General features: G+C 41.0%; 1 protein-coding gene across 3 annotated transcripts in view; it reads right to left on the minus strand.

Annotated features, from left to right (window-relative positions):
* hdac4 (histone deacetylase 4) overlaps positions 1-22,734 on the minus strand; it is a 126,116-nt gene extending 103,382 nt beyond the window's left edge. For 2 of the 3 annotated variants that reach the window (XM_084545525.1, XM_084545523.1), the window contains exon 1: positions 4,984-5,489. In XM_084545525.1, coding sequence (XP_084401651.1) covers positions 4,984-5,005 — 22 coding nt within the window. In that variant the 5' untranslated portion in view covers positions 5,006-5,489. Of the gene's footprint in view, positions 1-4,983; positions 5,490-22,661 lie in introns of those variants that run through there. The other variant, XM_084545524.1, reaches the window with a different exon arrangement.
* Between the last annotated feature and the right edge of the window lie 4,115 nt (positions 22,735-26,849).

Consider the following 26,849-nt stretch of genomic DNA (forward strand, 5'->3'; position numbering starts at 1 on the left):
ACTAAAACCATCAATTAACACCCCAAGCCTTTTCCTTGTGACAGTGGCCTCTGTAAACGAGGACTCATCAGCGTGGGCCAGCAGGTGTTAAGCTCCCTTTTTGAAGATTACGCTTCACTTTCAGCGGCCTGGCCCAGACACTAACCGCTCTCTTCTAATCCACCACTGCAGGCTTTTGATAGCTCCCACTGCCGGCCTTTATTGCAGTCACTGATTAAAACTGGGAGCCGGAGAGAAAAAAAAAAGACAGATACAGAAATAAGAGTGACAGAAGAGAAGGAAGGGCGAGTGAATAAATTTAAAACTATTTCACAAGCTAGAGCCTAAACTGCCTGAACGGCAGGCCGCCTTTGACTACCTCTAAATCTAATACTTAAGCTTCAATTACATTTAAGGAAAGCCCTGACCCAAAATGCCAAGGTCCAAAACATTTATTTCATATTTTAACAGAAAATAACACCTCCAGAAAAGCTTAAGGAAAAAAATTTGACCTCACACTTTTAGTTCAGCACTGCAACATACTACAGCGCTAATATTAAAACGCCAGAATAGCAGATATGGAAAAATCTATTTTCCGATTCAAATATATCAGAGATCCAATATCGTTTTATAACGACCTTGGATTGTTTTTTTTTTAATTATGCCATTTCCTGCATCCTCTCGTCTGACATCTTGCGAGACTAGTTTCACATGACTAGTCTTGCAAGATTGTGCAACAACATTAGTCCACGAGTGAGTACGATCCAAAAACACACAGAAGCTCTAAATCTGAGAGCACTGTCCCGCCTGAATGTTGATGTGTGGCAGCATTTTGGATCAAAACATATGACAGAGACGAGCTTTACAAAGGCAAAACCATATGCAAGATGTGCCAAGTAGAGGGAAAATATTGTGGAAATACGACAAATCTGAAAAACTGAAACCTCTTTAAATGAACAGTATGGGATCGGTTCAGGAAATCAGAGGCGGTACCCAGCCCTACAAAACGTGCATGTCTATCACAGCAGTAAAAACTGGAACTTTAATCCTGCAGTGACACTGCAAGGCTCCCTCAATCACAACAGTGAAAACAACAGTCTTATCTGGCCTTAGCTGTTAACACTCCAGGATCACTTGTAAGGCATTTATTGTGCTCTCTTTTCTCTCAGTTGTGTCTCTCCTCCTCTCTGAATAATCTCTTGGATAAAATGTAGACATAGCTGTGTTCATCCCAAAAACTTGACATGAATTATTCACAACCATCTGCCACGGATCAGTGGTCTGAATAAGACTAAAAAAAAAAAGTGAGGTGTGATTCTTTTTTTTTTTTGGTTCATCCAATTTTAATGTTTTTGTATCTTAAACTAAAAGAAACACAGGCCTCTGATAGATCACCTTTTGATTCAATGTAATACACAGCCACACCGTTCGTGACGGAAGTGCAATTCTTGGGATATCTTAAAAACCAAGTCGTCACTGCAGCCCACACCTCAACACTGCTCTGCTGCAGCTGGCATACAGCTGCAACTCCACGCACATCAACCAGCTAGTGTAAAAACTGCAAATAAAAGGATGTGTTTCCCCTTCGGTGGCGTGTAAATGAATGTTAGGATGGAGAGATGTAAGAGAGCAAGCAGAGTAAGTCAAATATATTCACTGGATGGAAGCGGAACAGCAGCAGTGTCCAAAAAGAAGAAAAGTCCCATGGGAAATCAGATATGACAAAATTCACTAGGGAAAAGAGTTGTCTTGGTCTCACTTTGCAAACACACAGAAGCAGGCAAAAAACACGTATTCACAACAGGCATAACTATCAGCCAGCAACCATCACGTATACAACAAGGGGAAAATGCATGTAGGCAAGTCAAAGAAGTCAAAAACACGACTGAGGCCAGAACAGCTCCTAAACGCAGCATTAGTTTTTTTACAGATAGACTGTACAGGGCTCAGAGCATTTATAACACTCTATACAAGGTCTCCAGCAGCAGACGGCCCCTCTCTGTTTGTGTTCCAGTTCAGGGAGTTGCTGTGCATGACGATTTATTGACGCAAGACCCCCCCCCGCCCAGGCAGGACCTGCCGCAGATTACTGCTGCTGGAGAGAGGAGAAGATGGGAGGGAGGGGAGGGAAGGGAAGGGAGGTGAAGGGATGGAAGGGGAGGGGCTCGACGGGATGAGAGAGTTTTTCTGTGCGTGTGTGTTCTAGCTCTGCCTCCAAGGCCATAAACCCGGCTGCAAAATGCCAAGTAGCATGTCAACATGCCAGCCTTTGCCACCCAAGTTTAAGTCGGACAAAAAGGCCCTTCAGTGCTCTAAAATAGTGGTCTGAGAATAGGAAATGATGATCTGTCATATGTGGAAAAAGGCCTTAGCAATACTGCACAGACCGGAGGGCGACAAGGAGAAAATGAACTGCTAACAGGAGGGGAAATAGGGGAGTGAAAGCTTCATTCTTAATTTCCGAGCTCCCAAAAGAAAAATCTGGCAGTTGAAATGTTTTGGCTTGGTACAAACTTTCAACAGAACTATCCCTCATCTATTTTTGGCATCAGCTGGGAACAGTTGGCATTGTATAAGAAATCTTTTTTTCCAAAATTGGAACTGTGTTTACTCTTTGACAGACACCCGATCAGGCATAACATTACGACCACCTTCCAAATATTGTGCAGGTCTCTCTTGCGCTTCCTAAACAGTTGTGACTCATCAGAGAATGGACATGGGCCTTCTGAGGGTGTCCTGTGGTGTCTGGCAACAGAATATTGTTAGTGGGGGCCTTTGGGTCCTATGGATTGAGGGGAAGGGCCTCTGTGGATCATCCCACAGATACTTGATCAGTTTGGGATCTAGTGAATTTGGAGCCCAGGTCAACACCTTGTGCTGTTTTTCATGTTTTTTTTAGTTGTTCCTAAACCATTTTTGTGTGTGTCTGTGTCAGGCTGCACCCTGCTGGGGATGGCTGCTGCCATCAAGGAGTGTCGTTGCTATGGGGTGGGGGTGCCTGGTCTGGTCTAGGTGGGTGCTACATGTCTAAGTAACATCCACATGAATGCCAGGTCCAAAAGTTTCCCAGTAAAACATTGACCTCAGATCCAAGATGGTCAATGTTATTTACTTCTCCTGTCAGTGGTTTTAATGTTGTGGCTGATGGGTGTATGCCGTTAGTGAGAAGAAATTTCAAACAAGAAGGGAAATCGTGGATTCGGGTATTTTATTGTATGGCCTTAAAAGTAGTAGTTTTTAATGACAGCAGAAGTAATAAAATAACAGCAAAAAAGACAGATACTCATACCACAGAGAAAATTTACATTAAATTTTAAAGACTTGAAAGATAATAAACGTCTCGTGAGAACTAATCAGAGACACAGCATGGAACTGATCAAACAGAAGGGAAACGAAAGAGGAAAATATAATCCATGGTGTTACGTAAATTTCACTTACGCAACACCATGAAAAAAGGAGAAGATGAGGAAAGAAATCACAGATATCTTTGGCCTGCGCCAGAATTCGCTGCTATGTGACAACCTGAAACATCCACTCTGACTTAAACCCCTTTGGCTAGTCAATGGTAGTGACATCAATCTGCTGAACACGACCAAGACAACCAAAGCATGATGGGGAAGGACACAATTGGAGTTTTGTCGATGTTGGGCAGCAGTTGCGTAGGAAGAAAACCATGATCTGCACCATGGCTGTGATTAAGGGAAAGGGTTTCTAAGAAGATCACATGAGTTGCCCTCATTGGTTTAGGTCAATCACACATTATAATTCTAAGTATGCAAAGACAGATAGACATCCAAAGGGAAGTGAAGTGCAGCCAGAAAGACATTTCGAAAGAAAGTTGATTATTCTGGATGTGGGGAAAACATAAAATTCATTCTACCTGTGTAGAAGTTTTTGTTGCAGTTAAAGGCAATCAGAAAATAAATTAATAGTAGGCATGTCATCTGGTGAAAAAGAAGACTTTGAGAAACAGAATACCTCGAAAATACACAGTACTCCATGGACGGAAAAACACAAAGAATAAGGCATGGCTAAAAAATAAAAACATCTTGACAATGTTCTGCTGGGAAACTTCTTGACCTGGCATTCATGTCAATGTTACTTAGACAAGTAGCACCCGCCTAGAACAGACCAGGGCAAAAAACATGAAGAACAGCACAAGGTGTTGACCTGGCCTCCAAATTCACTAGATCCCAAACTGATCAAGTATCTGTGGGATGATCCACAGAGGCCCCTCCCCTCAACCCATAGGACCCAAAGGCCCCCACTAACAACATGCTGTTGCCTGTGTCCACCCTTTGATGAGTCACAACTGTTTTGGAGGCACAAGGGAGACCTACACAATATTAGATAGTCATAATAGACATGATTGGGGTATATGAATGAACTGTAAAAAGGTAGTGTATTATGTTCAGCTGATGCTTTCATAAAACATGTCAATGACTGAGCGTAGATGATTTAAAGCAGAGCTACAGAAGGGAAGCGTTGTGCACACAGATAAAGAAGCAACAAAACTCAGATAGCAATTTCCCTTGAATTGATGTCACTGAAGACAGGGCACCAAACTCTTCCAAACCACAAAACTATTTCACTCTCTTGGATAAAAGCTTGTTGTACTCCACAAACAGCACAGGGATCAGCACACCATCAGAATTTACAAAACCAAACTGCTTCTATATCAGAGGATCAGAGCCTGCTTTAATGAGTTGTTGTTGCCGTAGATTGATGTCATCAACTGATTCTAAACTATGCAGGTACAAACTCGTATCATGTATCAAGTCTTTTTGACAGAGGGCATACTATGACTACAGTTAATACACAGAATAATTCATTTATGGGCTTGGATTCAATAACTATTATGTTAATGACAAAAGAATGAAGGTGACCACTTGCTACCTAACTCCATAATCCCTCCTGCTAAATATTAATTCCCGCTGTAGCCATTGTGAAAGCAAATACACAGAAATGACTTTCTGTCATAAAATACAACATTTTAAGGCTTACCTTGTCGACTGTGAGAGCTCATTGTTAGTGCTGGTGCAGACTGGACAGGGAAGGACAGCAGAGCAGTGGGTTTGTCAGTGCGCCTCCGTGATGGATGTAGTGACCACCACGTAAGGCCAAGAACAGACGCAGGGGAGTTGTTTCTCAGGAGTTCATCACGTCGAGCCACAGGTGGAGACCTCGGTCATGAGCTGAGGCAGAGTTCCTTGCACCAAACAATCACACTGTGAAAAGCAGACGCAAATTAGCATATTCATATACACATGTAGTAAGTCATTTTCAAACTACACTGCCTGGTCAAAAAAAAAGTCGCCACCAAAAAAAAGTCACACACGCTAATATTTCGTTTCGTTAGCTTTGATTACAGCACACATTCTCTGTGGCATTGTTTCAATAAGCTTCTCCGGTGTCACCAGATTTATTTCCATCCAGTGTTGCATTAATTTTTCATGATGGGAGAGCCTGACCTCTGCACAAAGCCTTCTCCAGCACATCCCAAAGATTCTCAACGGGGTTAAGGTCTGGACTCTGTGGTGGCCAATGTGACAATGATGTCTCATGCTCCCTGAACTACTCTTTCACAATCTGAGCCCCATGAATCCTGGCATTGTCATCTTGGAATATGCCCGTGAACATCAGGGAAGAAAAAATCCATTGATGGAATAACCTGGTCATTCAGTATATTCAGGTAGTCAGCTGACCTCATTCTTTGGACACATAATGTTGCTGAACCTAGACCTGACAAACTGCAGCAACCCCAGATCATAGCACTGCCCCCACAGGCTTGTTCAGTAGACACTAGGCATGATGGGTGCATCACTTCATCTGCCTCTCTTCTTACCCTGATGCCCCCATCACTCTGGAACAGGGTAAATCTGGACTCATCAGACCACATGACCTCCTTCCATTGCTCCAGAGTCCAATCTTTATGCTCCCTAGCAAACTGAAGTCATTTTTTCTGGTTCGCCTCACCGATTAGTGGTTTTCTTAAGGCTACACAGCTGTTCAGTCCCAATCCCTTGAGTTCTCTTCGGATTGTACGTGTGGAAATGCTCTTACTTTCACTATTAAACATAGCCCTGAGTTTTACTGTTGTTTTTCTTCAATTTGATTGCACCAAACATTTGCGATCACAATCAATCAGCATTTTTTTACGACCACATTTCTACCTCAAAGACGTCAGTTCCACACTATCCTTCCAGTTTTTAATGATACGTTGGACAGTTCTTAACCCAATTTTAGTAGTTTCTCCAATCTCCTGAGATGTTTTCTCTACTTGATGCATGCCAATGAGTAGACTGAATCTGTGTTTACCTGAGGCCATGTGTGGTCATTGGACAGACCAGAAAGGAAAACACACCTGCATGTCTGTAGCTTTCAAAGAACTGATACTTGTGTTTCCCTATAAGTTTGTTTTCCATCAGTTACCCAGACTTCCTCTAAATTTCCTGCATAAATGTCATATGTCTACCTTTCTGGCTAACAAGGCAGGGGATAGCCACCACTGTGCAATGACAATTTAGAACATTTGAAATTTAAGTGCAGTAAAACTTTCTTACTATTGTGACAACGACATTAAAACAATTCTATTAAACATATGTTAGAAATCAACTGTTTGGTGCCAGACAAGTACAACTGAACTTCATGACAAATCTTAACTAATAAAAAATAAAAAGTAACTCGACTTATTATGAAAGAAACACGAGAAACACACTGGCTAACCACACTTCTGCTTTTTATTAAATGAATCAGGTTGAACCATCTGGGTCTACTAAAGCACAGCAAGTAGCAGACAGCACTGTAGCAGCTGTCTACACCAAGTCAGGAAAGGCCCCTGACGTGTTGTGTTCTAACGGCAATACACCGATCAGGCATAACATTATGACCACTGACAGGTGAAGTAAATAACACTGACCATCTTGTGACAATCTGATGTTCTGCTGGGAAACTTTTGGACCTGACATTCATGTGGATGTTACTTAGACATGTAGCACCCACCTAGACCAGACCAAGCACCCCCACCACATAGCAATGACACTCCTTGATGGCAGCAGCCATCCCCAGCAGGATGCAGCCTGACACAGGCACACACACAAAAACGGTTTAGGAACAACTAAAAAACAGCACAAGACCTGGCCTCCAAATTCACTAGATCCCAAACTGATCGAGTATCTGCGGGATGATCCACAGAGGCCCCTCGCCTCAACCCAAAGGATAATGGTATGCCTGATCAGTGTATATTAACAAGTGCAACAATCATACACTTCTTAAAATACCATGTATATATTAAATACAACTAATAAAATGAGGCTTTGCAAGAGTTTTAACACTGAGTGGCTAAATCTTTCCTTCCACAGCTTGTACGGTCAGCTGGGGAAGTCAGTGCCTAAATAAAAGGCTCTTCCCAGTAGTAAAATCCCAAATTAAATGCAAACAGAGGCCTCCTGACGGCTTAGACCTACCTCTGAGTCAATAGCAGAAGAAGAAGAGGAAGAAAACTTTTCGTACCGTTTGTCTGTCTTATGCAATCAAAGCTTCAAGAAGTATGTAAACACACACACACACAAACATACAGAAGTCTCTGGCTATTCAACCCTAACCGGCAGAAACAAAAGCCCACCTCTGTCACATCAAACAGGTGTCAACAGAACACAAGCAAGTGGCAGTGAGAGCTGCAACCAGTCAATCAGTCCTTTCTCTTTCTTACATAATTCACATTTCATTTGCTTTTACTTTAAAGCTGCTGAACTGAGTCATTAGTGAAAAAAAAAAGCTCAGTGCAGTTGCAAAGCCGTATAAAATGTCATGGAAAGACATTTTATCCTCAAGAGTCCTACTTCACTTATTGGGGATGGCCATAGTAGCGCAGACCCTTAAGCATTTGACAAATATAATAGAGGATCAGCTTATTAATTATCATGAAATGTAAGAAATTAAAATAAGACATTATGTTGCAGAAAAAAAGTTAAATCTGAAATCTACAACAAAAAAACATGTGACAAGTGACAATGTAGACATTTAAGCACACACTGTCAGCTTACATTTATTACTTTGGAGAAAATCAGTGTCATGCTATGACAAAGTATGTCATTCATTCTTAAAATTTGATTCCAGCTCTTTGCAGCATCCTTCAGGCCAGAGGCAAGAGTGGAGATTGAGATGTCTTTGTGAATGTCTGACGTGGGCGCATGTTCAGTCACAAGCACACAGACAATACTTACATGGCCGGGAGGGAAACTTAAAGAGGGTGTCAATGGATTTGCTGAGGCATGAGGTGTCAGAATAAAAGTGTCTCAACTGGAGGGCAGCGGTGCTATTCTCAGATCAAGCTGCCTGTTTTTGTCAAAGGAGTCGTCTGTCACATGAGAACCTAGACTGTGCTTTTACAGCTTGTAATGCTATGTCAGTGGTGACCTCAGGCAATTAGTCCTCTCACACTCTCCCTCTTTGACCCACATGTATAGTCCACAGCTCAAAGGGAAGACAACATCAACTTGTAGTTTCTAAATCTGTTGTCAGCGCTAATATTTCTTCTGGATGATTTCATTTTATTTTCTCAAATTTCAACTGTTCTTCAGGGATCCCATTAAAAACAGACCTTTGTGCAACCCAAAAGGTATTTTTCCTACACTGTAGCACCATAAAATTCACAACTGAAGCGCCTCACTTTCACAGATGAACACTCACGTTGGACCAGATTTATTGTTTTCGTGCACTAAAGTCTGAATCTGGAAACGTTTCATGCTGCTTGACAGGAAAACAGCTCTCAGGACCCGTTAATGGACTTCATTTCCCAAGCACTCTGAGCACTGCCGGGAGTAATCACAATGGCATAAAAATAACATGTGGTCGGATAGCGAGCAGTAAACAACAATTAAGAGACCCCTTGCATAGCTTATGAAATGAATCATTGAAAATGCACTTGTGCCATGAAGACTGCCTCAGCCTTTCTGCTCTAATTGACTATAAATTATTCAACTGGCGAGTGGGATTAGCGGCATCACTAGTATGCCATGGATTGACATGTTCCTGACTTTTCTTTGTTGACGGCAAAAATACTTACGGTTTACAGTCAGTGATATTAGGTTAGATTTCTTTTTAGGAAAAAACGGAAACCGTTAAAGGGGAATTACTGTTTTTTACAACCTGGACCTTATTTCTGGCATAAAATACAATCGTTTACTCATATAACTTTGGTGTCATTTGGAGTCGTTCGGACAACATTTAGATTCGCATTATCTGCCGCGAAACTCATTCATTTCACCAATATTTTGTTACGATACGCTAGCGCTATTCCCCGTCGAGTCCGAAGTTAGCTGTTATCTATTCGCGGACGTGCAGCGGTTTGTTCTTTGGCCAGCTGTTCCTCTCTCTGCCTCTACATCCTCCTTTCAACAAGCTCCTCATCCGTATACGCTGGCTCAAAACGGTAAGGACGTCCATCATAAACAAAGTCGTCGTCCACAACCTCAGAATCGGAAAAATATTCAGCCATGTGCAAAAAACTAGCAGTAGCAAATTACAGGTAAACAAGCCGTGCTCAGAGATAACATCATCCAGGTCAGAGGTTAGTAGGTCAATCTACAGACCCTGAATGATGATAACCGGTAACTCCGGACTCAACGGGGAATAGCACTAACGTATCATAACAAAATATTGGCGAAATTAACAAGTTTTGCTACAGATATGCGTTAATTACGCGGATCTGAATATCGTCCAAACGACTCCAAATGACACCAAAGTTATATGGGTGAGAACGATCGTATTTTATGCCAGAAATAAGGTCCAGGTTGTAAAAAACAGTAATTCCCCTTTAAGGAAAAGCTTTGCATCTCACTTCTAGCAAAGCAAATTTCATGTCTGACAGCCACAGATTCAGTTGCAGACATGACCGAACTGAATCCATCTTCGCTGAAAACAAGGAGGCTGAAGACAATGTCGCACAAGTGACAGCGTAACGAAGACACGGGTAAACTGAAAGAACATGGCACTGGGGAGTGATTGAGCACATGACTGAGAAGAGAAAGGGACACATTCCCTGGTATGAAGGGATCTGCAAAAATGCATCATTCTTTTGTGCTTGTTTGCAAGTGAACAAGGTCACTAATGACCACAAGACATCACATGAATCAGCTGTTGGCTAAACTGAGACAAGACGACAAACAAGAAGGACTGGTATCAAATGGCACAGGGGATCATATTTTCCTGTTGATGCATAGCTCTGATAGCCTAGGGGGGTGTTTACAATGACCAAGCAGACATTTGAACATATAACCACAGCTATATGATAACAAAGAACTTTGAATGGTCCTTAATTTTAAACGGAAATTATGTTAAAACACACTCATTGTTTTCCAAAAATATTTCCCCTTGTTTATACTGGCACCTGAGTAATACTAAGTAATGGGTTACTACCTCCAGCAATGCACCTCAAAGCTGTTTGCCCACCTCCATTAATCAAGGATGAAGTACTTCTTACTATCAGATGTTACATCCTGAGTTTAGAGGCTACTGTACAAACTGGAGAAACATACAAAGCCAAATACCACTGCAGCAAATGGCTCTGTACAGAACTTCTGTATAAGAAAAGAATGAAGTTAGCAAATCATGAGCAGACTATTTCCTGCAGAAGCTGAGGTCCTTCAACGTGTGCCGCAAGATGCTGGAAATATTTTATATTTATTTATATTTATTTTTATTTTTGCTCTGGCCAGCGCTCTGGTGGTCCGCTGGAGAAGCAGCATTGCTGCAAGTGACACCAACAGACCGAACAAACTGATCAGGAAGGCTGCCTCTGTCATTAGCTGCAGACTGGAGAAGCGGAGGTGGAGAGGAGCACACTGAACAAACTGTTATCGATCATGGATAACATAACCCTGACTACCCTCTCCCCCATGTAGACAACGGAGCACCGTCTCTAAAAGGCTCGGATAACTTCGTTGTCTCAAGGAAGGCTACAGGAAGTCTTTCCTGCCACAAGCCATAAATCTCCTCATCTGTGTTACAGATGACACTGGACTGAGTGTAACGAGCACATTTTGCAGTGTCGTTTTTGAATAGTGTAACTGCATTCATTTATTTCAAACTCAAGTCCAGTTGCCTTTTTTGAACCTTGTTGGATATTCATTTATTTTATGTTTAATCTTCAATAATTTAATTTGTCTTGTAAATATTCTGTATATAGATTTCTCTATCGTTATAGATTATGTACAGTAGGCTGAGTGTCTGTACTTTGCTGCTGCAACACTTTGCCCAGTTTGGGATTAATAAAGTATCTACTTATCTATCTATACGCCAATCGTACCATTGCCTAACATCACCTGTGCCTGGACTAAAAAGTTGCACTTAAGCACAACGCAAAGACTACAGCAGAGAGCTGGAAGACAGTCAACAAGCTGAATGGACTGAAAGCCAGCGCCAAAGGTCCAACTAGTGCCAACAGTGCAGGACACGCTGCCAAAACCAGGGCCACAGACACCGTCGGCTCTGGTGTCACGGTCCTTGAAAAATACTAACTTGTAAAATTACTGTCACATTGCCAATAACCAGTAGGTGAAATGATCTGTTCCATGCATGTGTTTTAAGGGAGGTTGACTGCACCCTATGTTTTATTGGGTTTTGGGGTTTGAAAGTTAATCAGAGTCTGTCATGGATTCCAGCTGCAAGCCCTGCAAGAATATACTTCTACTACACTAAGTTGTCACTAATTGGAAAACATAGTTAATGGTTACTTAAAATTATATATATAAATATATATATACACACACACACACACGACTAACGGGCAGACTCCAGCGCTGTTTTCACTGCACTACATTGTTCTACGCATATTTTGTCATATCTGCAGTAGGTCCTTATGATCCTCTAAGTTCTAAATTATGATCAGCTGAGCACTTACGACATTTTAAATCAGCAACCATTTCAAAGTCTGTTGTTGTATGTGCAGTTTAAAATCAGTTTGCTGACTTTAAGTCAAACATTTCAGCAGTTTTGAATCAACTTTGCTACAACTGTTCGTCTCTTTACAATTGACTCATTGACTCCATTTGCAATGATCAAAACAGGCAAGGCTTAAATCTCCTATTTGACTATTGTGCGTAGTGTAAGACAAACACTGATGCCTATCTCTTGCTTTATACACCATTATCAGTGTTGAGTAGTCTTCTGCATTCCAGCCACCTTCTGGATTGCGGAGGAGCAGGTTGCTGTAAAGTTGTAATTAAAAATGACTACTTTAGATTAAAGTGGAAACACAGACAAAAATGGACTAAAGCAATTTTTTAGTTCCTTGAGAAAAGAACCTGGGACTAAAATTTCCTTAGTAGTTTGAGGTGAAACACAGCTGTAGCCCCTGGATGCCTGACATGATTACTCCCGAAACAAGTCAATTAAATATTTAACATTGCATGAGATGACTAATCCTAACCCTAACCCTAACCCTATGACTATGTTCGGCCTGTCACCCAAGTTGTTGACAAATACAAATAAATATCTCAAGATACAAAACTGCAAGAGGGAATGTTGAATATGATACACTTCTAAACAACAGACTATTTATAGCAAAATGTAAAACCTGTTTCGTGTTCAGTCATCCACAAAAAAAAAAAATAACTTGTGTTAATCTTCTTTCAACAGGTTCAATCAACTTCACCGTCAACAGCCACCATGGCTGCCTCAAGCACAGAATGTCAAAATTCAATAGTGTGTTTAAAGTTTTAGGTTGGGGAAAGTTGGAGGTGATGCCCCTGGCCCGTCTGTTTTTATATAAATCTGAATAGTAAAATTGTCAGCATCAAAACACACAATTTATACAAATGGATTTCTTTTTTTTTTTTTTTTTATGTATTAAGTGGATTTTCTTTCTTTTCACAGCTTTCAGCACTTTAACATTTTACATTTATGCATTCTTGTAAACTGACCTAGTGTCAACTACTTCAGAGTGACAGAAAAAAGGACACACTGGTAATATACACACAAGTCTGCTAATGGCAATGGATAATCACACATATGCTGTTACCCCGGTAACAAAAGTGGATCTATTCTTAGTCAAATAAAAAGCAGGAAGTGGCATCTTTCCATGCTGTGAGACAAATTCTACGTTTAACAGAAGCCCGCTCCACTTCCCTTTCTTTATTACCAACGTTCTTTCAAGACCACCCTCGCTGTTACTAAATATCTTTGTAGTTTCGTGTCGAGCACCACCCATCTCCAATATATAATTACCCAGCTCACAATTTAGAAATTTTCCATTCTGCACTGAGAAGATTTTTTAAAGACACTTTTCCAAATGGGGTGTAGCCTTTTAAGCACAAATTCAGTCTTGTGTGGCCACTGTGAAAATGAACAAGTGGAGATGCCTTCACATGATCAGACCATAGAATGAAACCATTTTCTACGGGGGAGGCAATGACGTCTGACCTGGAACAAAGCCATAACTTACAGTAAACTGCTCAAGAAAACGGTGACCTAGGACTCAGATTCTTTTAGCTTTGACCTACACTGCTTACTTTCTTTCATCTGGATTCATCAACTGACCTGAAGAAGATGTTTACCAAAGTCTTCTTTACAATCAGATGCTTAGAAGCAACTTTTTCCATGTGTATCCAGTTTTATGAATATACAGAGTATGGAACCAAAATGACACAAAATCAAAAGACACAGTCAAGGGAATCCAGACCAAAATTACAATTGTATGCAACCAGATGGATTACTAACAAATGCAACTCCAATTTTGGTTCGAGAGATAAAAAATAAATTGATATTTGGAAAGTTGCTTCCCCTTTCAAGCAGCTCTGTGATCACTAGAAGTGCTTGAAAGTTAGAGAGATGAATAGATGGGTTTCTGTGCAAACGTCATTACAGAGGCCCATGCACAACTGTGGGGGAGGGGGACGGCTATTAACGACATGTAGCAGAGTCAAGCTCCAAAGAAGAAACAAGGAGTTGTTCTACAGTAAACTGCAGCAGACAGTAAACATATGGATGGAAATGGAAAGGATCACATGCCTCTGCAAAGAACATAAGGAGGTGGTGGATCCAGGTTATTAAAATGGGTGGACTGGGGTGTCCGTGGTCCAGGAGGTAGTAAGAGTACAAAATATGTATGTTCTGAAATAGCCTTGTTGCACATTGACTTTTCAGTGACACTAATGTTACCACCATGACCCTGGTCAAATAGGAGGAAAAAGCAGATAAGCTCAACGACCAACTAAACCAGGTAAACAGAGCAAAACTTATGCCATGGGTTTTGTGATTAGCTCCTATGATATGGTATCAATATGCAACTGATAGACAAACTATTAGATCCACCTCTGCTATGGCATTTTATTATTGAGTGAACAGGAACTTGTAAACGTTGAGAAAGCTGTGTTGATTACAACGGTTGATTTTAATCTTATGAGCACCTACTAAATCAGTTTAGCCCCCCCTCAATGCGCATGCAGCCTGTAATACTTGTAAATAAGAAAACTGTCTATACAGAAGTTGGATATTAAGAACTTAATATGGCAGCACAGAGGATATTTTTGCAGTCCAATCTGAAAATACTCGTAAAGTACATGGGAAAGCAGCTTTTGAATCGAGATCCAATCGGCGATATTGCATCTGCATCTGCTCATATCAGTCAGTGACTGGGATGTGCTCTTCAAAGCCTGACTGGGACATCCCCCACTGAAATCCAACTTCCCCAACCTTATGTAATGTTATCAAGTTTGTCCTAGGGGTTGTACCGACTAGTCGACTTTACTGCTGTTAAAAACATACTGCAATGTACACTAGCCTGAAAAGGCATCCGCTAACACTAGCACCAAATGTCCTGCGGTAACGGATAGAAGGAGGCTGCAAATCAACAATTTACTGGTGAATTTCATTGTCTAAAGTTATAAGCCCTTTAGCTGCAGTAAACAGAAAAGGATTCGGAGATATACTGCTTTTTTTTTTAACCCTGCTACATCATCCAATGTTACAACACACTGTGAAGTACTATTAAATGCTAATGATGGTGCCGACGGTGCAGTATTGATAAGCTCGTGTGTTTATGTTCAGTCCTGTTGTGTTCTATTAGTTGACATTGTTGCTGCAGTTGTAGAGAAAAGCCTCTGTAGCTCGCTTTGTGTGAGACTCTACAATATGTATTCAGGTCAAGAATATTGATTTCATTGTTGCAAAGCATTACTTTCTACTGTGTTATTATGTGTGATGTCATTAACTAGTCGACCTTGACTCTATTTTCACCACATATTAGTCAACTTTAAAAAAAAAAAATCTGAAGTCATTTAATCAACAATGGCAATAAAAGAGTCTTGACAACCAAAATAAATACTCAGAGATACTGCAAACTGGCTTTGGACTGCTTCAAGTATTAGCAACACATCTTTGCATTCCGTTTGCAAATAAAAGTAACATGCCAGAGGATCATTGGGGCCTATTTGAGTGTGACAGTGTGGTAAGAGGGGGGCCAGGGCGGTGGGACAGTTTGCACAGTCCTGCTGGTTGAGTGTGCTTGTGCACCACAGGTACCGCAGCTCATACCCAACACTGCCATGCCATTAATAGAGTCAGTTAGCGTAACATCCATCGCATGTGCACAAACAAGCATGTCTACCCCGACTGCCAACCACTTGCTAACTGATTTTGGGGCGCTATGATGGGTTCAAAGTCAGGACAAGGTCCTGGCAAAGCACAAATGAGCTAAAATGGGTTTATTATTGGAATTGTGAGGCACAGCAGGGTATATGGGGCTGAATGTGGGAGAATGATTCACAAAACACGAACTCACTGGTTGACCACAAAGACCAACACAAGGATTCATAAAGCTTCAAATCACATCAGTTGAGGCCGAGACTGCCTGTACTGTTGCCCATTACAAGCTCTTTGTCTTTGTGACCTTTTACTTCTTTGATTCTTCCCGTTTTTTCCAATCATTGCCAGCCAATATCCAACTGTTTTTTAATTATTACCTTGCATAATGGTAAGCCTAATGAGAAATGTGAATTAACTATGCAATGATTGATTTCACTGACCTTTGTGTGTTAATGTTTATGTAATACAAAAACGTATTTCTATTTTCTACTATTTTCAAAAACCAATGATGGTGCACATTAGCAAATATGTCAATTTTGATGACGTCACTGGTGATGGATTTCACCAAGTATTTAACTGCACCAGCGTCTTCTCAACATTGTGTGTAATCTAGAAGCCAGTGTATGTATGTTCGAGACTGAGAACAAAGACAGAGTAATATGGTGGGTGGCAATGACCTGAAGGGAAGACACATTCGAGCAATTTACAAATTCCTGCTGGGTGAACATGTCTGCGCAGTACAGGGAACTGTCACCTTATTTGTCCCCGAGCACAACAGTGGTATTAATAGACCCCATTAGAATCCATTAGCGTGACAACATCCACAAAATATCCACAAACAAGCAAGTGTTTTTAGTGCCAGCTTGTGCAAAATAATGGGTTAGGAAGTCAGAACTAGGCCCTGACACGGCACAGCGGAACAGAGCTAAATGAGCTTATTAATGAGATTATGGGAGGCATGGTTAGGGGACGTTAAAGAAATAAATTCTGTGCTCCCTAACTGGTAAGGTAGTGTTGTGCAAGTTAGTCCATGAAATGAATACTCTAATTGGCTGGATGGACTGGAAACGAAAATGAAAGATAGACTTTTGACAAACGCAGTCAATCTTTCAGAGGTAGAACTACATAAAATCCAAAAGCTAATGTGTGGCAGCGTTTTGGATTTAAAAAGCATGTCGACAAAGAAAAGCTTTTGTGAAAATCTCTTTGATTACCAAGCAAAATTGTTTTGAAACAAAAATGTTACTAGATTAATATATTGAATTGAATCAACCTTGCGAATCACAATCAAATCACTTCAGGAAATCAATGTCAATACCCAACCGTAGTCATGATGTAGACAGAGACTACTACTAATTTAATCCTTTATCACTCTTACCAATACTATAATTTAACACAGAACTTGCAAACTTTATTCATGAAGCAGCAGAGAAGGTCAAAGGTACCTGAATGTCGGAGATATAAGACTGACATACTAACAACAATCTGACTTCCGTCCAATATAATGCTATTAAGTTATTTAGTAGTTTATCGGTCACAAGAGGAGCACTAATTTAACTGTGTGTGTAATACACTCAAGCTTTAGGGCCCGTCCACACGTACCAAAATGATCTTTTCCCTCTCCATTTTCCCTGGCATCGTTTCAAGAATATTTGCGTACACACGGATCCATCTCAACACGACTCAACACGCTACTTCATATTCCAGGCCTATAGGTGGCGCTGTTTCAGTTTCAGAAATTCACCAAAACGGCCCCTTAGACTCCAGGCTTAATCTCATTATTACATATTGAATATCATTAAGCTGAGTCTCATGAACTAGCACATTTGTTTTAAAATATTATTACATTATTGTTAATGATGTAATATAGGGAAATATTGACTTGTCCATGTCACCCAGCCATGAAAAGTATGGTCCTAAAATCAGGCATCAAATGCAAGACTACGGATTCAAGCAACACGGTGACAACTTTTGATAACTGATGAAGAACTGCAACAGTGCGTGGTTGTGACTACGTAAATACCGTAAATCCTCTAATACAGGCCCGGGCCTTTATTTACTCAAGCGCATCGCGGCCCAGGCCTTTATTGGAAGGAGGCCAGAATTAGAGGCAGGCCTCAATTTCTATTTGAGCAAAACGAACTACCAGTAGAATGAATAAAAACAACATTTTGTGTCTATTTGAACCTATAAAATATGAGAGAGGGCGCAGTGAGCACTGATTCCATGACCCCAGGGAAGCGGCAAGGTGAGATGCGGGGGGTTGCTGTAAAGCTCGCGGCCGAAACCGGCGAGCCACCTTCGCCCCGAGCACTTCCAGGCCGACCAAGAGCCGGTCGCGGCGCACCGCCACGGAGGAAATGCGCCCGGCAGGGGCCGGCTGACGCCGGGGAGAGGTCCCGCACACCGTGCCGCCGAAACCCTGACCCGCCGAGATGGTTCTAATAATAGCCCCGGCCACTATTAGAGACCCGGCCACTATTACCTCCGCTGACAGCGAGACCGGCCAATGTTGGAGACCTGGCCGGTAATGGAATACAGGCCAATATTAGAGGATTTACGGGTATGCTGATTTGCATGGAATACGACGACGCATTCCCAATTTCAGTCAGCACAGATCACTGAAGTTAAATCACGCTTAACACTCTATATGCAAATTAATGACAGAAGACCTGAAAGCTACATCCACGTCTTCCATACAGTCAATGTTCCACACTGGTTTTAGACATTGCAGTCATCTATTAAGTTTGTGCATTTTTTACTCCACAAATATAGCCTGGGAGCCAGACCAACTTTCCCCAACCACAAATCTTTTGCAGTGAAAAGCTGGTTTGGGGCTGCACTGTTGTTAACAGATTATGCAAAGACCTTCTGGGGCAATCGAATCGACTGGAAGTGTTTCATGACAGAAGAGTAACAGTGACGTGTTGGTCTTATAAGTCATGTGAGAACTGAGGAGTTGAAATTGCTTACAAGTAAATGGCTGTGATTAGTTGGAGGACTGTGTAGTTGGGTGCAGAGGTATTCATTTCTCTGTATCAGCTGAAATATGTCCTATAATAAAATCCTAACAACATTGACAGAAATTGAGCCTGATTTGCCAGGCTACCACAAATGATCACACATGCAAACTCAGAATGTTATATGGTGTAACATTTTGCATGTTACCTCAATTTAGGCTTTCTTCAAAGGATATATTCACTCTTCGTCTTGATAGAAAATCTCTTAGCACACATCAGTTGCTGGATCAATTTGTTGATTAACTGTGTAGTTATCACACAAATAAGACATGTGTGCTTTTGTCTAAGTTCTAATTTAACCATCAATTACTCTCAGTTACTCTCAGCCCATCAAAATCAGAGCGCAAGAGCGTCTTTAGACTCTCACAAAGAGAACTCTGTTAAAACAGGAAATGTTATTCCTCTCTTCCCCATCAGTGGTCTGTAAAGACTGAAATGCATTCAACAAATAGCATGATCACTGAACCCAAAAGTGATTTACAGAGTAATAACAGAAAAACTCCTGGAATGAACATGGCACATACCGCAAAGTCATCTGAACACTTCCTCTTTGTGCAGGAGATAACAGGACTCTGATCACCACGAATAAAATTTCAGTCACACCACTTACTCACAACACAACATTTCTTGCGGCTGCTTTTCACTGCGATCTAATGAACCCCTTGCAGAGAAAGTGTCATCATCCCCTTTCCCTCTACAATGGTTTACTTCATGTGACCAACGAATAATTACAGCCTGGCGACTCTGCCGAGTCCTTTAATAAGTGCTTACTCTCTGTTTTACACAACAGACTCTGACGTGTGCTATTTATGTTTTTTTTTTGTTGTTTCTCCACATATGAAAATCTAAAATAAGTTTAGCATTACCTTTGCATGATGGCATGCCAGGTATGTCTTCATTAAACAATTAAATATTAGCACATCCACCATCTGAAATTTAAGATGAAAATAATCAGATAAGCACTCAGATCCCACCAGCAGTTGTCACAAGCAGCCCATACCCTCTCCTTGATAAATAATAATCTTTAAACTACATTTCCCAGGGGAACAATACATGTCGCTCATTTCTTTCAGTGCTCGTTGACATTACATACCACTCACGTGTTTGTTTGCAAGTAAGTGTTACACCACGTGCCAGCGCCCATAGAGTCCTTTATTGCAGGTATGATGCATTTACTGCACCACACACATCAAAGCCAGTTTAAATAGTTTATTGAGCATGGTGTGACACACTAGTTTGTTGAATAAATTTATGATGTAAAAATTCTGCTTTACCTTCTAGTATATTTTATTCAGTGTAGCAATTCAAAATATGATAAATAACTACACTTATTTATTTATTGTTATCACTTGAAACCCTGGTTTACATGGACACCTGTGCTCCACCAATAATCAGAACAGACTGTTTTAAAAAGACTGTTTTGTTGGGTAGACTCTGGTTGGAATAAATATGGGAAGTGGACCATCACAAGATTCTGGGAGATGTTGGTGTACCTCTGGCGCAAGCTCACCTACTTCCCATGGGCACGGAGGAGGAAAAGAAACATGAAGTGGTCAAAACTCCCGCAACACTTGTAATATAAGGAATCATTTTATTGGAAGTTTAGGCTCGTGGTATTCATTGAGTTTCTGGGAGGGACGGAAGCATGGTGACAGTAGCAAAATGTTCAAAAAAGTATTTGTAAATACAAACAAAAGGTGGACTCGACATGGGCACCGCCGCTGAAAACAATAGGTTAGTCTTGGTGCTACTACTTCTTATGTCATTTTTCGTGCAGATATGACGCTTCAGGATGGGCAGAAACTCTTTGTGCATGACAGAAAAGTTCTATTTTAATCATGTTTTGTGACACGTAAAAACATACGTTCACTTGCCAAAACATCAGGTACACTATGTCTGTGAAGGTTCTCAGTTATCCAAAATTGCAAAACGTCTTCAAGAAACTCTACAAGTCCACTTGCCTTTCTTTAACGTTAAGTCTTTGTATATTAGGTACACTAGTGAGAACAAACACATTCTAGTGCAACAGACCGGAACTCAACCCCTGTTCTAATGTTCAGTTTATGTTGAAACTTCGAAAGAAAGGTGGCAATTCATCTATAGACCACAGTTTGTGGTAGGGCTGGGTATCGCTACTGATTTCAATTTGATTTGATTCAATATCAGTTCATGTGGAGATATTTCAGTTTTGAAACTATTTTACTTAAAACTAAAACTTGTGTCCAGGGTTCCAGTGATTTGTGGTATTTTCACAATATTTTATCTCTAACTGACACATCTTGCATACGGCTTTGTTTTTGTCCAGCTCTTCTCTGTTGTTTCCGTTTTATCAGCTTCAGGCCTGACTGTGCTCTCAGGGTTGTAACTTCTATCATGATTTGGATATATCCTCACACATGGGATTAATCTCACCGCACAGTCTTGTGAGATTTGTCAAGCAAAAACCAGTCTCGCGAGAGATTTCTAACGAGAGGATGCAGGAAATGCTGTGTTTAAAAAAAAATATATGAAAAAATGAAAAAATTGGTCCAAGGCTTTTATGAATCAATACTGGATCTTTCAGATCAAGATCGATCTGGATCTGAAAACTTTTTTTTTTTTTTTTCAAACCCAGCCTTAGTTTGTGGTGCTGTTACGTATTTAATTCAATCCAGTTTAAAGTGTTAAGTTTCTGTTATTTAGCCTAGCCCACTGACAAAGATGGGCCATCAAAATAATAGAAACGTGTCAGTACAGCACAATACAATTCAATAGTACTACAAGCCATAGACTCCAGAATGAAAACAGCTGAATCTACAGCTCTATCAGGTATTTCAAATAAATGCTGAATATCATAACCTTCATGAAGCAAAGATTTAGTGCAGGACTGTTATATTAGAATTCATTTATTTAATCACACCCAATGAACTGGCATGCGAGTATATATCTTATCAGAGTTTGAATCTCTGGTCAGAACAATTTGAAACAGGTTGAAGAACTATAATTTATGTAAACATATCCACTCTCTGTAGGAGTTCAGCTCTTAAAAAGCTTGAAAAAAAAATACAGCAATAACAGACTGCCAACTGCACAAAGAAGTCCTCTAAAACGAATAACTGCGAGATAGTATTGACAGAGCAGATCCTGGTTTTCATCTGCATAAATCAGAGCTCTGTTCTCTTCCTTTATGAGAGGAACTCAGACTTCTTTTTTTTTTTTTTTCCAGAGGGCTGCTGTGACCTTGTTCCTGTGGGGCCTGGAGTTTACAAGCATGCGCCAGCAGTCCTCCAGAGCATGTAATGCTGCTGAGGGAATAGTTTCCACTAGTGAAGGCTTACGGCAGTCTTAGCAGAGCAGAGGCACAGCCCTGCTGCTGCTCTCCCGTGTTTACACTTCAGGGAGACACAAGTTTACACCCAGAGCTGTGGCAGCGGCGGTCCAACCTCAGCACGAACCTCCATCACACAAACACTGCTTTCTCCTCACGCGCACGCTTACACATGAACGCAACTCGAAGAAATGGGCTACATGTAGTCTGGAGCAAACCGAAACACAAGAAGACGACTCTTCTAGCGCACTGAGTGTCACTAAATGTAACTGGGAGACAAAACTCCCCACAACATCTGGCAGCTTTTATGCTAACCCCTTACTTGGTAGGAAAACAACATGACAACGTACGGCGCTGCTACACGTGAAAGGAAAGTGAAAAGTTGTGATAACAGTGCTCGTCCGCTGTCCGTAAAGTTCACTTCGCCGACATTGCAGCGGGGTTGAAACTATAAAGCTAGCATTGGCATTAAAACTCCTTCTTAAACCGAGCAGCTACAGCCGACTAGTCCGAAGTTTTTTTTAAAAAGCCACTCCAAACTGTCAGCACTGAGGAACAATGTTAGCATTGCGCAACATTTACATGACACCTTGCTTCTGCTAAATATAAAGTCCTCTTCAAAGTCACAGGAAAAGTCAGGTACAGCAGAGCAACTTAAGACTCCGAAGAATGAAAGTGCAACAGCCGAGGAAAAAAAAAAAACTACTTTTTTTCAAGACCCTCTCTGAACGTTCACACCAAAGACGACAAAACAAAGACGGAGACACTACCTGAACTGAGCACCCTCGGGCGCAAATTGCTGCTCTTCTCCCACTCTCCAAGAGCATCCGCGGTGCAGGGTTTTAGGACCCGTCGGTACTGTAAGAAAATCATTCAGCCAGCAGCAGCTCCGCCATACTGAATTCATCACGTGCCGGACAGCCGCCTGTATTTCCGTAGGGGGCGGGGTCTGCGGGGCAAGATGATTGACAGCTGAGAGGAGGAAAATCTGTGAGCGAATGCATGAATGAAGTCCGTCATTCTGACAGTATGTCACACAGTTGTGCATCTTCTAACTAATCAGCAGAAAGATAGGGTTAAATACTCTGATGCTCATTTACAACCAAATACATCAGTAAGTGTATTTTTATCTGTGATTATAATATTAGTTTGATATCCCGGTATACCACTGCTCCTCAGTAGAGACTTTACAGTGAACTCTTGCTTATTGTAATAGGATTCAATGCTCCTTTAGTTTTAATTCTTTTTTTTTTTTTGAGCAACTATCAGTAAAAACCAAAAAACAGTGTTTTAAATGCTACTAAAACACGTCCCAACTCCATAACATACAGCACAGACTGTCCTCCAACAACCTTTCCCCTCAGTTCAATTCACTTCTACCGTGACTAGATATTGTAACCCGTTTCCTTGTGCAACCTCAGTCTGCCTCACCTACTTTTGTTTCCCTTGGCGATTCCCTGGCAACTATTTCCAGGAAGACTTCCCAAAACTACAGAGGACGTGTATCATCTTGTCGCATTCAGCCGTCGGTTTAATACTCAGGTTGGAGCGATGTAAACCAACAGCAGATTTTCCAGACCAGAAAAGCGAGGCTGTTTATGTGACGCACAACGTGTTTGCTAACAGAGGTTTAGCAAAGAGGAAGATAATCGGCCTCCTGGAAGATAAACCCAATGCAATTATAATAAAGCTCATACAAGAATGGGGATGGCACATCACTTGAATAAAATCTATCTCTCACATGTAGGATTTACCACCCCTGGATGATTATGAACAGAAGTAAATTTTCCACTTCTGTCTGGTGAGAAGGTCAACTCCAACTTCCTCCAACAAACTGGAGCTGGTCCGGTTTGTTGTTTTTATGTTGTGCATCTGTGCGATGGCTTGGCTGATTGGTTAATGTGAGCACAATCACCGTTATCCTTGAAATTAATATAGATCACATCATTATTTTTCAATAATACGTGAATTAGAATTTATCCACCATACACTGAATACTCACTGTCTACCTGTCTTTTCTATATATGACGTACATTTACAGTTTCTATTCTGAAAAGAAATATTTTTGTGGTGTGTGAAATAAAATACAAAAAGGAGGTAAAATTTCATGACTCAAGCTTGCATTATACACTGATCAGGCATAACATTATGACCACCTTCTGAGTGGACATGGGCCTTCTGAGGGTGTCCTGTGGTGTCTGGCAACAGAATGTTGTTGGTGGGGGCCTTTGAGGGGAGGGGCCTCTCTGGATCATCTCACAGATACTTGATCAGTTTGGGATCTAGTGAATTTGGAGGCCAGGTCAACACCTTGTGCTGTTCTTCATGTTTTTTTTAATTGTTGCTAAACCGTTTTAGTGTGTGTGTCTGTGTCAGGCTGCATCCTGCTGGGGATGGCTGCTGCCATCAAGGAGTGTCATTGCTATGCCAGGTCCAAAAGTTTCCCAGCAGAACATTGAATTGTCACAAGATGGTCAATGTTATTCACTTCTCCTGTCAGTGGTTAGTGTCAGTTTTAATCTTGTGGCTGATCGGTGTATATGAATACTACTATTATTTTCTTCTGTGATTTAGTTGTACAAGGTAGAATTTTAATCAGTTTTTATATTTTATTAAAGGAAAAATGCTATGAGTGTAGATCTTGAGGGAAGCAACTTAAGGTACTAAAGTCATAATTAACAAGCAACAGCTGGAAAATAAGAGAGAAAAAACAAAACAAGGCTCAGTGGGAAAACATATTTAATTAGGTGGATAAAATAGTTATATCCCTTTGAAACACTTTTCATTTACAAACCCGTTGTTTGGAGTTGATTATGCTAAGTTTAATTTTTATTGATCAAAGCATAACTTATGATGTCTTTTTTATTTAAAAGATGTATAAACTAAAGAGCATATGGGAAGACACTACTGTACATGTTGACACAGACTGACAAAGAAATGGAATCAGTTGCAGTGACATGTACTGTATGTGGCACCTGTGACCTAATTCACCAGCATCTAGCAGTGCACAGTGTGTGTTCATAGTCAATGATCCGAAGCACCGATGTAAGTATTACACAACAGTGGACCGTATTACCGTCAGGCTTGAAAGGACACCTGATGCTGCCACAAATGCTGCAGCAGTAAGATTGGGATTACATAAACACTGACGCTCCAAGAGTGTGGGCTCATCTGAAAAAAAAAAAGAAATGGAACAACTCAACCCAGTGGAGCCTCTCTTCTCCAAAGAAAAACACTGACAGCATAATAAGTATCCACTCAAACAGGCCTGTCCACATTAGCAAGTGAAGGAAGCTGATTTGGACACGGATGGGACAACTCAACCCGGCCACACTCTCCTCTGACAACATAATAAGTACTCTCCGGAACTCCTCAGTGACTGTGTTAAATGGAACACATCCAGAGTTTATCTAAAGTAATGGAAGCAGATATGGCTCGCACCACATGCCATAATATGAGATACTGTAAGGACAGAACTTGGGACAGTTACAGAGACTGTGTTAAGACCATTCTTATAAAGTCTCAGACTGTATTTTCTTCAAAGACCTAAATTCTGAAACGATGTACTGACTTGCTCAAAGTTGGGGACCAAGACAAACATGGGTAGAGGGGTCAGACACACCTCTATAGGTAGGTGAAGGGAATGGAATAATACGAGACATAGTCTTGTTAAAGAAACTTAAGTTGTACCAACTTAGCTGATGCATATACTTTCTCCTGTACATGCCTAACAGACTTAATGCCTGTAACCCAATATGTTAAATTTAACATGTGAAGGTGACACTGACACTGATTTGCTCAGCTTATTTTAAATAAACTTTATACACAGGAATTTATTTTAGGTCAACACAAATCATACGACTAACATATAAATGGTCTTCCATACTGATAATACAGAAGACACCACTTCAGAACTGTGGGTTCACCTGATTTGTTCAGTTTCTGTTAGCCTGCGAATACCTGCTAACTGCAGTTTTTGAGATTCTCTGTTGCAGTTTGGTTAATGCTCAAATTTTCTGTGAATCTGACAATAAAGCAACCGCTGTGATTTGTCCATTTCTCTAACACAATGTCCTGTACTTTATATTTACTGACGCAGCCGCTGTCACATTCACAAAGTTCTCCAGGGGATGGATATTGGATGATGAATGTGTCAGCATGGTCGCTGACATGTAACAATGAGAGGACATATCAGAAACATGCTGTGATCCTCTGTGTGGTGGCCCACTCCATCTTCAGCTTCACTTCCGTTTTCTGCTAGAATCCGATCCACTATGTCACACCTGAGCTTCTTCAGTGACGGTTTCCATCCTTCATGTTGAGCTCATGGATTACCCTATGTGCACACATTCCGGCAGACTTGGTAGACGTGACATACCAGTATGTGGTATACCAATTTTACAAATAAAGTTGTGGTTCCTACTCCTAGAGAATGGTGTGAGAACTTCAGACTGATCTGTGTCAGGTCTAAGTGAACTATTCCGTTCTCACATGGAAGTTCAGAAAACACTACAGAGAACAATGGTGGAAGTGGGTGCACAATTTACTTTCATGGCGACAAAGGGAGACTCAGGAAAAATGCCAGTTCATTTGGATTATTTAGGCAAGTGATGTATCAGGCTCCTGCACACAGAGACTGAAGCTAAAGTCCTTGTTAAAAGGTTTTACCATATTCTTGTTGTGCCACAATCCTTTGGAGACTGCTCCCAAGTTAAAACTGAAAAGCTGATAACAAACACAAACTAGCGAAACAGAAATGTACAAATGTACAGACTATGTGTGAGTACAAGTACTGCTTTATGACTGTGTAAAACGGTGAAAATGCCCAGCAGTGTTCATGACGCCTGCATAGTGGCAAACTGCAACATTCATGAATACTTGAAAGATGAGAAGATCCTACCTCTCAAATGAATTGTGCTGGAGGATGAAGATGTGCTGTAGTTCTTGATTTTCTTCTG

The sequence above is a fragment of the Chelon labrosus genome, assembly GCF_963514085.1.
Source record: "Chelon labrosus genome assembly, chromosome: 5".
Lineage (NCBI taxonomy): Eukaryota > Metazoa > Chordata > Actinopteri > Mugiliformes > Mugilidae > Chelon > Chelon labrosus.